At 38.6% G+C, this 16717-nt stretch overlaps 1 protein-coding gene across 1 annotated transcript in view; it reads left to right on the plus strand.

Annotated features, from left to right (window-relative positions):
- Positions 1–16717, plus strand: part of SYNE1 (spectrin repeat containing nuclear envelope protein 1) — a 436526-nt gene that overhangs the window by 188608 nt on the left and 231201 nt on the right. Inside the window, exons 41-50 of the mRNA XM_078054564.1 lie at positions 118–746; positions 2710–2889; positions 4574–4724; positions 5032–5190; positions 6818–7000; positions 9702–9803; positions 12346–12549; positions 13543–13750; positions 14552–14664; positions 16390–16595. Coding sequence (XP_077910690.1) covers positions 118–746; positions 2710–2889; positions 4574–4724; positions 5032–5190; positions 6818–7000; positions 9702–9803; positions 12346–12549; positions 13543–13750; positions 14552–14664; positions 16390–16595 — 2135 coding nt within the window. The remainder of the gene's footprint in view (positions 1–117; positions 747–2709; positions 2890–4573; positions 4725–5031; positions 5191–6817; positions 7001–9701; positions 9804–12345; positions 12550–13542; positions 13751–14551; positions 14665–16389; positions 16596–16717) is intronic.

Raw genomic sequence — 16717 nt, forward strand, 5'->3', positions numbered from 1 at the left:
TTTAAGTCCTACAGCATCCATTGCATTGAAAATGGATCTTGACGTCATGGGTTGTGACTGTCTGTGTCATTAGCCACAGCGTACCCGAGAACTCAGTAACTCGCTCTTCCCTTCCAGGACCACGCAGCAGAAGTAGAGAGCAAAAAGGGAGAACTACAGAGTCTGCAGGATCACCTAGTGAAGCTGGGGGCTCTGGGTCAAGCTGAGAGCCTCCACCTCCTCCAGGGCAAGGCAGAGGACTGTTTCCAGCTGTTGGAGGAGGCCAGCCAGGTCGTGGAAAGGCGGCAGCTTGCCCTGTCCCAGTTGGCTGAATTCCTACAGAGTCACGCCTCGCTATCAGGGGTTCTCAACCGGCTGAGGCACACGGTGGAAGCAACTGACAGTATGAATAGGAAACAGACTGATTTATTAGAAAAGGACCTAAATCATGCAATTCAAGACGCTAAAACATTGGAATCTGCGGCCATCAGTCTTGACAGCCTTCTCGCCAAAGCTCAATACCATCTTAAAAGTGGAAGTTCTGAGCAAAGGACTTCCTGCAGAACGACAGCTGATCACCTCTGTTCTGAATTAGAGAGAATCCAGAACCTTCTGGGTACAAAGCAGAGTGAGGCAGATGCCCTGGCAGTATTGAAGAAAGCATTCCAAGACCAGAAAGAGGAGTTGCTGAAAAGCATTGAGGACATCGAAGAAAGGACAGACAAAGAGAGACTGAAGGAGCTGACCCGCCAAGCTCTTCAGCAGAGGTATAAAGAAATGGCTGGAGCCAGTTGTTGAGTTTATTTTTTATTTGTTCTAGAATTAACTGCAATGCTTTAACGGTGTCATATTTAGCAACTCCTTTTAATATTTTGAGGATAAAATTAATGACTAATTTGACATTTAAGAAGTACTAAAATTTCTTTGGTTTCCTTAAGGATTTTCCCAAGGGCTCTGGCTATATAAGCCACGCTAAGATCTTAATTATAACAGACAATATAGATCATATTATCTTTTTTTTTTTTTAAGCTATGTTTAGCTGTTAGGAGAAGGGTCTCATCTTCTCTAGTGAGAATGAAAGTGGAGGCGAGAGGGAGTGATCCAAGTAGCTTTGTAGTCCCAGTGGGGAAAATATGAAGGAATTCCTGCCCGGTGGCTGCCAGCCCCTCAGAAAGACTGGAACAAGCTCATCAGATAAGAGTGAGTGACAGGATATTGGCAGAGAGAAAATGGCATAAAATGGTTCTATTGTAGAGAGGAAGTGGAAATGGTTATCTCTGGAGCTTGATAAGGTGATAAAGCTGCCATTTGAGATTCGTATTCCTTCACCTAAAGTGAAACCAATCAGCTTGCCAGAGTAGTTTTCAACAACCACCTTTAACTGTTGGCTTAGAGGTGTGGAAAAGGCAGACAAGCGGGGTTAAGCAAAGTTGCGGTTTTTGTCAGCTGAGTTTAATAGAGAACCTAAGGGGTCAGGGGTATTTTCCTGCAGTACATCTGGAAGCAATTTTTTCCTCTAACAGTATAACCTTCTCAATCTTGTTTTTCCTCCTTAATAGAACTTTCTCCCCACTTACGTTCTCAGGGATGTTTGTCTTCCATTTTTTCAGGGGACAAAGAAGCAGCTGAAATGTGCTCATACCAAAGTGTCCATAATTGATAAGAATTGTGTTGACCATGCCAAGATCATTGTGATTTGCTTCCTTTTAATTGGAATCAAGCATTTAGCAAAGGCTTACAGTTAGATAATAATGGCTGTTGAGGTTACATACATGACTTGTGAGCCCTAGGCCGACGAATTTAACAGTAAACTAACAAAAAGGAGTAAGATTTGAGGAGGAAAAATAGCCTCCAGAGTAAAGACAAAAAGAGGAAGCAAACATGGCAAAGGAGCAAACAGCTTTGCTGGCCTGAGTAAGCCAAGCAGGCAGGAGATCCTAAAATTGCTGGGGAAGGCGGCCCAGGTTGGGCTCAAGAGCCACATCAATACCCCTAACACCGAACTCACTAAAGCCTCAGAGAGGTTATGGAAAATGTTGCTTTGAATTGATGGATTTATTGAAGTCCCCCCCATACTTATGCTTCACTGTGCGACTTTGGGCAAATCACCTGTCTTCTTGTAAGGTGCAGATGAAATGATAATGTGTGCTCCTAACCACTTTGTTTTGGAATTAAATGGAATCATGCATGGACATTCACTTTATAAACTCTACAGCACTATATACCAAAACGCAAGAATGCATGAGTCCTTGGCTGCCTCTATATGACCACTTTTTACAAGTACTCAAATATTAGTATATTAGGGACAAAAAATAAAGTTATTTTTATTTTAAATGAAACAACTGTACCCTTAAATATTATTATTTTACATGAACTGGACCTCAGGGCACAGAAGGACTTTTTACTAAAGACCTTTTAGTACGTACTCACCTGCTTTGCGTACAAGCTCAGCCCTAGTCTTAAAAATCTTACATCACGAAAGGAAAATAGAAAAAGAATACAAACTTAATGGAAAGTTGAAGATGAATGGCGAAAATGATTTTAAATGTTTCCCAAGTTACAGTCTGTAGTTCTGCAAAGTTAATTTTTAAAGTGTCTTTCACAGTTGATATACATTAATTCAATTGCTGTATTAAGTTTTTCTAGATATCTATAGGTGTGCTTTATGGAAAAGAAATATTAGTCCTTACCTTTGGTAAATTAATAATAAAATAACATTTTAATTTACAGATTGAGAGTCTTTAATCAGTTGGAAGACGAATTGAATTCTCATGAGCACGAACTATGTTGGTTGAAAGACAAAGCTAAACAAATTGCTCAGAAAGATGTAGCCTTTGCCTCTGAAGTCGATAGGGAGGTAAACCGCTTAGAGGTTACCTGGGATGATACCAAAAGACTAATTCATGAAAAGTAAGTAAAAAAACCTCTTGATTTTTTTTTCAACTTTCTATTTTGTAGCGTTGGGCTGTTGTCTGTTGATTTGCATCGGTGTGATCAAGATTTGAATACCTTTTGCCACTTTATGTATTCTGTGTCTCTTTAGTACCATTAGAAATTTAGTCGTACAGAATTTTATTAAGGAAGTTGTTGAGATGGCAATGACAGGTGAAATTCAGTGCTTGAAAGCAGGAGCTGTGGCAGTTATAAAGTGCTACCATGAGAGTCTTAACCTCTGATATTTTGTTTCGTTGTACTTATTTGTAATTAAGGTATGATTTACATAATAAAATTCATCCTGTTTAGTGTATGCTCTTAAAGTGTGTGAGTTTAACACACATACAGTTTATGAGTACACACACCTGTATGAGTAACTCTTAAACTATCAAATCTCACATAATTATTCCACCACAAGAAAAAATTCCCCCAATGTCTCACTGTAGTCAGCCCCTCCCCTACCCCCAGTCCCTGGCAACCTTCGATCGGTTTTCTGTCTCTGTAGTATTGTCTTTTCAGAATCACATACAAATGGATTCTTTTCAGTTTGGACAATTATAAATAAAGCATCTATAAACATTCATGTTCAGTTTTTTGTGTGTACATAAGTTTTTACTGCACTTGGGTAAATAACTTCTTATACTCAGCACAATGGACATTGTTCTGTGTATTGATAAAGTCCATTCTTTTTTATAGTCAAATAATATTCCATTTGATAGGCATACCACAGTTTATTCATTCACCAGTTGATGGATATTTGAGTTCTTTCCAGTTCAGATGACAATTAAAAAAAAGCATCTATAAACATTCACATTCAATTTTTTTGTGTGTACATAGGTTTTTATTGCACATTGTAGATTATTAATGTAAGCTTTTAAAAATTTAACCATGTTGTAAAATTTTACCCCATGTTATTGAACATTCTCCTAAATTGTGATTTGTTAGAGATTGTACAGTATTCAATCATAAGAAGGTATCAGAGTTTATTCAATTATTAGCCTATTTTTAACATTTGGGTTATTTCTATTTTTTTCTCCTATTATAAACATTGGTGTAAAGAATATAATTTTACCTAAATCTTAGTGCACATCTTTTTCTTTGGAAAAATTCCTACATGTAGAATTGCTTGCTCAGAAGCATTTTACGCTTATAAACCGAAACCATCTTCTTATTTTGACAGTTTTCAGGGGATTCATATGCAATGAAAATTTGTGTCATTGAAATGGGAAAAAACATCCTCATATGTATTTTACTTACTGAGCAGTGTTTTTTTGTTTGTTTCGTTTGGTTTGTTTGTTTTGCTTCCCCTTAATACACATCATTATGATGTAATTAAATAATGAAAAAATTGAAAAGCAAAAATTTGTTGGCATCTACATAAGTTTTAGTTGTCAAGAACATATATTTTTTCTTGTCATTGAGGTCACAGATTTTGTTTTAATGGCTGTGTGCATTCTTTACTCATGAAGAACAATTTGAACATTAGAGTTAAGTTGGTTTGACCAGCGCTCTTGACCTCAATAGGTAGAAATATGGCTTCCTCTTGAATCTAGCATCCATCTATGAATACATTTATGTGGTTACATATCAAGACTGATCATAGGGAACCCTTTCCTTTCATACATGATAATAAATAATACCTTTTCTTTAACTACTATAGCCAGGGTCAATGCTGTGGACTTATTGACTTAATGAGGGAATATCAGAACTTCAAGTTGGCTGTATCTAAAGTCCTAGAAAATGCCAGCAATGTGATTGCAACAAGAACTACTATAAAAGATCAGGAGGATCTTAAATGGGCTTTATCCAAGGTAATAATTCGAAATGTATTTATTTTAGTAGACTACTCAGTAGATCTGATTTTCATATATAATGAATTCTCTGTACAATTCTTGTCAGTACATATAGATGTAGAAAATTCATGCCAACAAACTCAGTCTTTTTTTAAGGAATACTAATATCCTAGGATTCTAGCAATACAAAAAATGTATAGTTCATTAATATCACTGGTTTCTGCATAAGGTCAACCATGAATTAAATTTCTTAGAGGCAAATGGTTTTGAATGCCTGACTTATCACTGATTATTTTATTAATTAAGGAAACATTTATGTCCACAGCATGAAACTGCCAAGAATGAAATGTGTAATAAACAGAAAGAATTGGATAACTTTACCAGTAAAGGAAAACAATTGTTATCTGAGCTGAAAAAAATTCACAGTAGTGATTTCATCTTGGTGAAAACAGACATGGAGAGCACTGTGGACAGATGGCTGGATGTAAGATAATCACCTGGATTGTATGAACAGTTTAAATATTCATATTTGTCAATCATTATTTTTTGGCAAAGGATTATTCAGGGATGTGAATTCCATTTTTAACTTTTATTTTTTAAAAAGATGTTATTTATTTGAGAGAGAGAAGAGCGCGAGCATGAGTGGGGGGTGCAGAGGGAGAGGGAGAAGCAGGTTCCCCATTGAGCAGGGAGCCTGATGCAGGGCTCGATCTCAGGACCCTGAGATCATGAACTGAGCCAAAGGCAGATGCTTAACTGACTGAGCCAACCAGGCACCCCTCATTTTTAACTTTTAATGCTAACATGCAAAATGATATTTTGAAAAAAAAAACAGTATTCACATAAAGTTTAGAATTAGTTAAAAAAAGTTATTTGCTTTATGTTGTTAAAATTTAGTGGCAGATTTTTTGGGGCGCCTGGGTGGCTGAGTCAGTTAAGCATCGGACTCTTGATTTCCGCTCAGGTCATGATCTCAGGTTGTGTGATCAAGCCGAGGGTTGGACTCTGTGCTGGGCTTGGTGGAGCCTGCTTAAAATTCTCCTTCCTCTCCCTCTGTTCCTCCCCCCTCCTCTTAAAACAACTCAAAACAAAACGAAACTTAGTGACAGATTTTCTAGAATTTCATTTGGTAGTTTCAATTACAACAAATTTATAACTCTAAATGTTTTTTTTCCCCAAAACTCTGGGATTATGGATAAAAATTGAAGAATAATTTATAAATATTTTATAGAATATTAAACTATAATGTATAATAATTTAGAGTTATAAGACTATAATTTTGCATTGAAAAACATCAGACTTGTAGTTTACATCCTTGGGTTTTAGTTCTTGCTCTGTCATTTAATAGCTATGAGACAGAAGAACAAGTCACTTGATCTCTCTGGAACTCTATATCTCAACCCATACATATTTATATAGTTTCTAGCTCAAAAATCCAGTGATTCTGTTGCCCTTCTATTAACCTACAGTGCATTAATGTAGATTAAATTACATAAGCTGAATTACTAAAGTTAGACATTGATAATTGTGTACTGTAATCACATAATTTGGGGACTGCAGAAAACCTTCCCTGCCTCCACTTTTAAAAGAACATTCTTATTACAGGAAGACTATTAAACAATAATGCTTTCCTTTAAACCTACAAAGTTGGCTGATGTCCTATGTATTTATTTATCCTATAAATATGCTCAAGTCTAATTAATGTCCATTTTTATGTTTCAGCATTACAAATCAAAGTGCTTATTGTGTTACTTTCAAAAATAAACACAATACTGCCCTTGATGGACCACTATCCTGTAGAACTCAGCCCAAGAGTATGTTATAGTTGACTCCAATAGACCTGTTCTTAGTTTCCCAATTTACAAATGAAAATTGAATGTCTCAGAAATTCAGTCAACTCTCCCAATGACAGAAACAATTTATGTAATGGTTAGCATTTGTTTGAGTCAAGTGCACTAATTCCCTTATAATAACTTTTGTAAAACTTTGTTTTTCTGTGAGAATATAATTTTTTGATTAAGGCAGCATCAACATTATTAGTACTTTGGTGGGGCAAGGAACATCTTAAAGCCTCAGACTAATAATGATATGGCTTCTGTTTTCCATTCCAGATATCAGAGAAAATTGAGGAAAACATGGATAGGCTGAGGATAAGCCTGACCATTTGGGCTGATGTACTTTCAAGTAAAGACGAGATCGATGGATGGTCCAATAGTTCTGTTCCACAGTTGACCGAAAGCATCAGCAACCTGAATAACAGCCTCAGAGCAGAAGAATTCCTTAAAGAGTTTGAGGTAAATCGACTACATCTACCTTTGTGATCTTGTGAGCTCATTGACCAGAATATGAGAAAGTTGTGTCCTTTTTTTAAAGGCCTATCTTTCAGAGACACATATGAATGTTACAAAAGTCTTAACTATCTTTTGCTATTTACCTGAGAGTTGAATAGGAAGTGGATAAGACTCCCCCCCATTTTTATCACTTCTTAGTTGGGGCTCCATACTTAAAATATTAGTAGAAAAGTAAAAGCCCATAAAATCTATTTTTCCCCATTTTTCCATTCATCTGAGACTATCACACCTTCCTACTGGAAAACCAAATTGAAGGTGTTTGTAATTTAGTAATATTTAGAGGAATTTTTGTTTCATTCAAACAAGATGTTTACTAAGTACTTACCATGTGCTGAACACTTACCCTAAGTGCTAGGTTCTTCCACTTCCTCTTCAGAAATGGGAGACAACGGGAGACTGGAGTATGACAGGCTTCCCTAGAAAGTGGCCTTTTAAAGTTCTAGTCACCAGTTTATTTTAAACTTTTTATTTCCATTTCTTGCATTCATTTATTTATTCACTCATGAAATTCTTTTTTTTTTTAAGGATTTTTTTAAAATTTATTTGACAGAGAGAGACACAGCGAGAGAGGGAACACAAGCAGGGGGAGTGGGAGAGAGAGAAGCAGGCTTCCCGCCGAGCAGGGAGCCCGACGCGGGGCTCGATCCCAGGACCCTGGGATCATGACCTGAGCCGAAGGCAGACGTTTAATGACTGAGCCACCCAGGCGCCCCCACTCATGAAATTCTTAATAAGCACCTAAAATATGTCAGGCACTGTTTTAGACACTGAGAACAAACAGTAAAACAGACATAGTCCCTACCCTTGTGGCATTTACTTTATTTATATTACAGTATGTATGTAAAATGTGCAGTCGTACTTAGGCTAGGATGAAAAATGAAGCATGGTAAGAGGAAGGAGTGACAAGAGATAACTTATTTCGTAAAGCATATAATCACTACTCTCCACAAGGGCAGAGATTAGTTGCCATTGCATGCCTGGGTGCTTAGTACTGTGCCCAGCACACAAATGGAACACGACGGATTGATGATGAATGACTGCAGTGTGAAAAAATGTAGGTGAATCAACTGTATACCTAAGTTATCTAGCTTTCAACCCAAAGAACTTTCTAGAGATTTTTAAATCAAACGCCTATTGCTAAGGGCAAACAGAAGTAGAGGAAATTAGCCAGACTGAAAATGCAATCAGGAGAGGGATACTGCAGACTCTTAATTTCTCTTTGATGTTAAATTAACATTACAGCTCAAAACAGTGGTGCCCACCGGAATAGGGCTCGTACCAGCTCTCAAAAGTCAATTACTAAATTTTAAAGAAGTTTGCAAGCCAGTGTTAAACACAGCCATTATTGAAAATTAAATTGTAAATAAATTTACAATTAAATTATATTAAAAATTAAGCTAATAAATACTTAAAACTTACCACTTTTAATTTCTACTCTACATATAACTATTATCTAGGCTCTTGAGTTGTTGGTATCTATTCGATCTGCGTGGTGGAAACATAGAACGCTGTGTTGTAGTGCAGTGCTTCCCACCTCGTGTGCAGTGACATCATGGTGTAGCTCAAAATAGTGGTAAATACTACAAGTCAGGGTCTTTTTTTTTTTTTTTTTGGAGAGCCGATTGTTTAATCGGCACACACTGTCCTCCAACTATTGACCTTTGGGATCCAGGAAGCCAGTGGGCATCAGTCATGTCCAGGTTCAGTCACTCACAGAGGTGGGTTTCTTTATGTTACCGACTGTGTGGTGCTGCAACCAATAAAATTAGCAGACCGGATTCGGCCCAGAGCCTAATTGTGCATTGCTGTTGCAATTCAAAAATAAAGTGTGTAAGTGTGTAGGTGTGATTCTTTAGTTGTTCAGCCTGCTCCTGGAGAAAGCCAGGGGGCCTAACAGTTAGTTCATCATGTCTCACTGGGTAAGTAAATTACCTTCTGGAATGAAGGCATCAGGAGGTTTGTTAGTGTCCACAAAGCACCAAAATGCTGTATTTAAGTTGAGAGGGATACTTTATCAAATGGTCCTTTGTGGCCCCAAATAAATAATGACGTTTACAAGCATCTAATTTGTTCAGTAATGATTCTTTGCCTATTTTTCTTTGTTTTGTGTTAGTGTTGGTGAAATAAATAAATAAACTAATAAATAAATGGCAAAAAATAAAAAAGGTATTTGTTTAAAATAAAAATATTTTAAATTTTTATTTGAAACATTTCTGATGTATTACATATAGTCTATAGTAACTAGGCATTCCTAATGTGTATTTGCTTTGAAATGCTTCCTCAAAAGTTTAATGCTGCCATGGTAGCCAGTGATATTAATGCTAATGAATAAATGACGGTTACTGAAAATCCCCACTGACTCAAGACTTTTCTAGTTAGTGTTTAATTTTTTCCAGGAGCTTTTTTTTTTTCCCAATAAAGGAGGGTGGGAAGAAAGTTCTGCATATTCCCTTACATTCGATGTGAAAGTTAATGATGACATTTTTCCACATGCATAAATAATGAGTCCTCAGAAAATCAGAGATTTTTTTTTTTTAAACCCTAGCTTGAAGTTGGGTTAACTCTTGGAATTATTAAGTGCCAAATGTAATATGTCAGTGTTTGCACAAGTTATGCTTTTTCTCTTTGTCTTTTATTTTGGCAGTCTGAAGTTAAAAACAAAGCCTTGAGATTGGAAGAACTTCATTGCAAAGTTAATGATCTTAAAGAATTAACTAAAAATCCAGAAACACCACCAGACCTTCAGGTAAGTACTCAATCAGGTTTGTAATAACTACTATATACTAGACTCTATCTCTAATATAATTGATATATAATAACAATAAATAAATTTTATATATTATAAATAATACATATATATGTTCTCATTGTTATCATCATCATAATTTCAAGCAAACATGTGGATCTTACCATATATGGGGGTTAAAACATTAACATCTTTAGAATTCCTTGTGTTAGTATTAATAGCATATTTCTAATACAAGTATTATAATAAGATTAGTTCCCCTTTTCCTTACTAAATTTTGGAAGTAGTATCATCCAGCTTGCCTCATGGACCATTTTGTGTTTGGACCAGAACAGAAACCACACTTAGGAATATTGATATTTTTCTAATTCATTTACTCAGTGATTGGGTTTGTGAGATCGCCATTGCAAACCTCCTTTCGGGACTTGTGGATGGCACAGACCCACAGGGGGCCGGCAGGCTAGACTGGATCCGACCGGCAAGCCTGGACAACATCAGCGAGGGAGCTCTGGGAGCAACCAATGGGGGGGGCGGGGCTCTTTTGGCAGCCAGCAGGCTCCAGGCTACATGTTCTGCTGCCTTGCTTTAACCTGTGCATTTGTTGCTGCCCTCATGGATTTTCTCTACGTTTTCCTTCTTCCTGTTGTGTCTTTGTCCTTTACTTATTGTTTCTTGCTAACCCATCTATCTTGCTTGATTATATGTTTGCTCTGACCTGAGACTGTGTATCTGTCACTTAGTATCCTCAGTGGATGATATACATATACCAGAATGTTGGAATTTCACCCGAAGCAGGAAGAGGCAAAGGGTGCTAATCATATAGAAAACTAAAAAGGAGTGCTTATGCATGTCGCCCGTGTCAAGGATATAAATGGGCAACAGGTGGACTTTGCAGAGTTAAGATGGAGGCAGGGTTGGGACAGAGCTACTGCTGTACTCCGCTTTCTCCCCTCCCCTCCCCCGCACACACTTATTCAACGAAGAGGTGTCGGGACACCTGTTCCTTACCTCAAAGTAAGGAGAAGAGTTTCAGTGGTACCATCTGGAGAGAATGACATGTGCCCCTGCAGTTGGTGGACCCTGGAGTCTCCTTTCTAACTCCCCTGAGAGACTTCATGAGTGAAAGTTGGGCGGGCTAGCTATTGATGTATTTGCCAAAGGAGAAGTGATTGTTTTGAGTGGCATGCGTCTGAGAATTACCTGTTGTGAATACCAGAGTGTGACCCCTGGCCCAGAAGTGAATCATCAGAGGAAAGGCAAGGAGAAAGCATCAGTGTGTGGACATCTCAGGTTATCTAGGAAGGCTTTCCGGGGAGGAACGGGCCTCAGCAGCAAGAAACAGAGCTGCCCACAGGCTGTTGAAGGAGAAACAGGAGAGCATAACTCGTATGCAGACAATGTCGATGGGAGGTCCCAGCAGTGAGGGGAATCTCAGAAAACCCCCACAGACTAAGGCCTGTGACAGGAGAGAATGCAAAACGTCACCCTGCCTAGGAGCACAGATGCCACTACACAGTAGGCATCAAAAATTTCGGAGCCCCTCGGGGCGCCTGGGTGGCTCAGTCGTTAAGCGTCTGCCTTCGGCTCAGGTCATGATCCCATGGTCCTGGGATCGAGCCCCGCATCGGGCTCCCTGCTCTGCAGGAAGCCTGCTTCTCCCTCTCCCACTCCCCCTGCTTGTGTTCCTTCTTTCGCTGTGTCTCTCTCTGTCAAATAAATAAATAAAATCTTTAAAAAAAAAAAAAAAAAAAAAAATTTCGGAGCCCCTCACCCACCTCCTACTTGTCCAAGCCTATAGGGGTCAGAAGCTGTAGAATGTGGGGGAATAGAAATAAAGTGAAGAAAGACAAAGAGGCACCTGGCCCTTTCCTTCAGATGGGCTTCCTGTTTGTAGCAGGTCTGAGCTGGGGATAAGAAAAAGCCTTTAAGTTCAAAGCTTTGATTATTAAATAGGCCTGGATGTTTTAATTGTGGAGTTGAAACCATTTTGTAATTTATCGTGATTTTATAAGTCCTTTTATTATCTCTAGGCCCAGAGAAGTCAGGAGCCCTCCCAAAACAAATCATTTGGGAGGAGAGAAGAAGTAGCCTCACTGAATACTTTAAAGTGGGAGACAAAAATAAAATTGCTTTATGATAAAATCCATCAGTGCTGTTTGTTCAAAGTAGTGGTTACATCAGGGCATAAAATGTGTGAGTGTTTCCCAGGAAGAAGTAAGAGCAGGGTTTTGGTCACCAACTTAGTAACTCTGTGTAGGTTGAGCTCTGCTTCTGAAATGTGAACTTACGTATTCCTTGGACCCTCAGTCAGAACTGCCACTCTAACATCCAATGTCAACTGTAATCCTTACTGTTTCCACTTTCCCATCACTTACAATATTTGACCACTTGTACCCACTGATTTCCCTTCTTAGAAAAGTTGAATTAGCATCCCTGGTTAGGCTTATGTGTTTTTTACAATGAAGCTGCACATGAACAGAATTCCTACAGAATGAGTGTTCCGGTCTTCATAGATTTTAATGAAATCTTACATTATGTTTAGTTTATAGAAGCAGACCTAAGGCAGAAACTGGAGCATGCCAAAGAAATTACCGAAGAAGCAAAAGGAACCTTGAAAGATTTCACTGCTCAGAGTACACAGGTGGAGAAATTTATTAGTGACATAACGAGCTGGCTGACAAAAGTAGAAGAATCATTGAAGAATTGTGCCCAGACTGAGACATGGGAAGGGCTGAAAAAAGTAAAGGTAGGTAATCACCTATCATTAAGCTTATATACTTCCAATGGTAATATTGGTTTCCTGTTTTGTGGTGGCTGGAATAAAAATATAACTTTTACTCTCAATTACCTATATTAACACCAGGCCAACTAATTGATGATATTGGACATAGCAAAGTAAGTTGTAGTTGGAGGAATGAATTCAGGTGGTAGGAAATTGAAGACAAATAATCTAAAAATGGAAAGCTTGCATTACTGTAGGACCTGCTCATAAGCTATGCTTGTTAATATATTTTTTAGTAAATGGGTAGAGCCTATAGAAGACCTGTTTGAATTTCCATGAATTTTCAAATTTGGATGCCAAATAGTTTTTCATTTCTTAATTATTTTTATTGGTTGGTATAACTGCTTTTATCTAGGGAAGAATATATTTAAAAAAATAGTTGAGAGACAACATTCTACTTCCGTGTCATCTATCCATAGAGATAATGTTCCTGATCAACTGTCTGTAAAGCTTGTGAGTTGACTGTTCAACATATGTATCTGTTCTCTTTAGCATATTTTCTTACTATACTTAAGACGAAGGACATATATTTTAAAAATAACTACTGGTGCTTTTGGTGTGGCCTGTGACCCTGAAACAAAGCCCTATGAGCCCATCAAAGAATGTGAACTTAGGTGGTGACTCCATTAATAGTTTCTAGTCAACCGACTAAACCCAAGATCATGGGCTGGAATCCCTGAGAAACCTACTCAATTTGCTTGGGATCCTAGACTGTAACCCAAATCCTAGTACCTTTCAACAGCTATTTGCAGTTGGTCCCAAGGAGAACTGGGCAAAATTCTGCAAGAGTCAGAAGATCTATTACAAACACTAAAAAAAAAAAAAAAAAATCCCACATCAGTGCATACATTACCAAGTGGATTTCAACAGCATCAGTTTCTAAAAAGTGCCATAGTGGAGAATGGTATTTCCCTTTAATGTGATGACTATCCTTCATGGCATTCTTTCGTTCTGTAGGAAATGCAAAAGGAACTTCAAAGTCAGCAAAGCAACATCAGCTCCACCCAAGAAAATCTCAACAGTCTGTGCCGCAAGTACCATTCTGTTGAGTTGGAGGGCCTGGGCAGTGCTCTGACGGGGCTCATAAAGAACCACGAAGCTGTGACCCAGCTGTGCTCCAAAACACAGGCCAGCCTTCAGGATTCTCTGGAGAAGCACTTCAATGGTGAGCTCTGGCAGGGCTTAGCATGAATCATTTGTTTACCAGAAAGAATCCAAACCAAAGGCTGCCTAGAAACTGACAGCAATAGTTGGAGAAAACCTTCCAGAAGAAGATCATTTTAAATCCATTTGTGTGTCGAGATTTGAGCAGTGGAAGTGCTGTGCTTGGGCTCTCACCATAAGCTGAGTTCTTCCTCTTTCTGCCCAAGAAAGTAGGAATCCACCATTTTGAGGATTCCAAATTTCATCTGGATTTTCTACATGTAGCTCATTTGTGTGGAAAATGACTTCCATGGCTATGATGAAGTAACACAGTAAACTTGGAAATTAGGAGAGGCCATGAAACAGTAGCAGCCATATAGTTCAGGAAATCGCCAGTCACATGTCCCCGACTCAGCTTCCCACACAGGTGTGCCTCTGCGCTGATGACGATGCGGAATGACTCGCTAAGTCAGCTTGGCGGAAAGAGGAGATGGCTCCTTCCTTTGCCATAAAAATGGCTAGAGCCTTTCTCCCTTCGCTGTCTTCCATATTCAGACAATTATCTTTCTTTACCAAGAGAAAGAAAGACGGTGGGAAATCAGATATTTCAGGAATACAAATTTCTTTTCAGTCTTTTCCCTGCGATAATTTCTCAGTCCTGCCATGAACAGTTATGCTGTAGTATGTTCTATATTATTTTATTTCTGAAATATTTTATAAGGCAAGATGCAGTGAGCTGAAGGCCAGAATGAATTCATTGTGGTAATCCTAGAGGCTCATTCAGTGTTTTGGATGTATTTCTCATTTTTATTACTTTCAAAAGAGTCTATGCAGGAATTCCAAGAGTGGTTTTCTGGGATAAAGGCGGCAGCAAAAGAATCATCTGATCGAACTGGCAACAGCAAAGTTCTAGAGGCAAAGCTCCATGATCTTCAGGTATGAAAGCTGACAGTGCTGCTTCTTCTCCTACCAGCTGCCCTCCCATGCCTTGAGGTCAGACCTAAATCATCTCTCTCCTTAGATCTTCTTATTTTATTCAAACTTTTCTTCTTCTCTAACAGAATTAGATTTCTTGAGTCATAAGGAGATAGGCAATATGGAAAAGTAAGCTGAGAAAATAAATCAGAGCTACAGAATTTCTAGATTCCGTTCTTCTCTCTTTTAGCCTATTGACCATTCTTTGGAATTCATTCAAAACTAAACCTAGTTTTAATTTTTCTAACAGTAAAAACATAATTCCTTCTATTTCATATCACTATTGTGGAGGAGGTTTTTTTATTTTGTTTTGCTTTTAAGATTTTTTTTTATTTATTTGAGAGAGTGAGAAAGAGAGCATGAGCAGGGGAGGAGCAGAGGGGGATGGAGAAGCAGACTCCCTCCTGAGCAGAGAGTTGGACGCAGGGCTCGATCCCAGGACCCCGGGATCATGACCTGAGCCAAAGTCAGACACTCAACCGACTCAGCTACCCTGGTGCCTCATATCGTGGAAGAGTTTTAAAAAGAAGACATGATTTGTGTTTTTTAATAACCTGCAGTCCAAATTTGGAGCTAGGGCATACGGAAAGCAGTAGATAATACAGGTTTTACAGGTTTTACGGACTATGAAAAATATATGAATTCAGGAATGAAAAAGCCATTGTGAAGTAGAGTTCAAAGTGATTGACAAGATTTTCAAGTAGCTCATCTGAACAAAGCACTGAGTTGAGTATTATTTAAAAACTTTTTTAGGGACACCTGGGTAGCTCAGTTGGTTAAGCAACTGCCTTTGCACAGGGTCATGATCCTGGGGTCCTGGGATTGAGTCCCACATCAGGCTCCTTGCTCAGCGGGGAGCCTGCTTCTCCCTCTGCCTGACAAATAAATAAATAAAATCTTAAAAAATAAAATAAGATAAAATAAAATAAGTAAAAATATTTTTTTAAATGAATGTGGAACATGAGGATTTTTGTAGCCTAATCAGTGAGGACAGTTATGTAGATAACTCATGAAAAGTCAGAGTAGGAAGATCATCATGATAAAGGAAGTTGGTTTTCCAGGAGGCCTGGTGAATTTAAATGTGGAATTGTCCCCTTTAATCTTGAGATGCAGTGGAACTAACTCCACAAAGAAAAGTCTGAGTGACCATCGCAGACGCCACCCTGGAGCTCAGAGGAGAAGCAGGTCTAGCTCAGCAGTTCTGCGGTTCTTTTTCTCTGCTGAAACCACTCATGATTGTGATCTTTCAAGGAAGAGGTGCACACCTAGAAAAGAAGAGACCTGAAGGGAGGACTTTGTGTGCAGGGTGGATCAGAGGAGGGGGAGGGGTGCAGGCGGCTAAACAGTTAGAGGGCATCACAGGAACGTGTGAAGAAGTAGAGCCTGGCTGGGCTGGGACAGTGAGAATGGGGAGAGAACACCCTCTTTACAGGCTGGCCTTTTTCACAGTTTAGTCCTCAGTGGTTCCAGTGACTGGCTGGCACCATTCTCGATTATAAGCCTTGAGTCTGTCTAGTTGTACATTCTCATTCTGGCCTTATTAAAGACTTTCTGCCTTTGGGCTCTGGGTTCTGTTTTTCTTCTTTTGCTCTACTATCTCAACTTAGAATTACAATCAGTGCTCCCATGCTCCAGGGCCCCTGAATAATAGCAAATATTTTATATTACCTTTATTTCTTGAAACAGAACATTCTGGACTCCATCAGTGATGGGCAGAGCAAGCTTGATGCTGTGACTCAAGAAGGACAAACTTTATATGCACATGTGTCTAAACAAATTGTCAGCAGCATTCAGGAACAAATTACAAAGGCTAATGAAGAATTTCAAGCATTTCTGAAACAATGCCTTAAAGATAAGCAGGCTCTTCAAGACTGTGCTTTAGAACTTGGAAGGTAGGTTGTTTTGATAAGTGTGGACTTCATCACACAGTCTCAAAGACTTTGAGAAAAGAGCCACTGCGAATAAACAAATAATATTTGAAAGTACAGGTTCGTACTAGGACAAGAATTAATTG

Source organism: Halichoerus grypus, chromosome 9 (assembly GCF_964656455.1).
Source record: "Halichoerus grypus chromosome 9, mHalGry1.hap1.1, whole genome shotgun sequence".
NCBI classification, from domain to species: Eukaryota; Metazoa; Chordata; class Mammalia; order Carnivora; family Phocidae; genus Halichoerus; species Halichoerus grypus.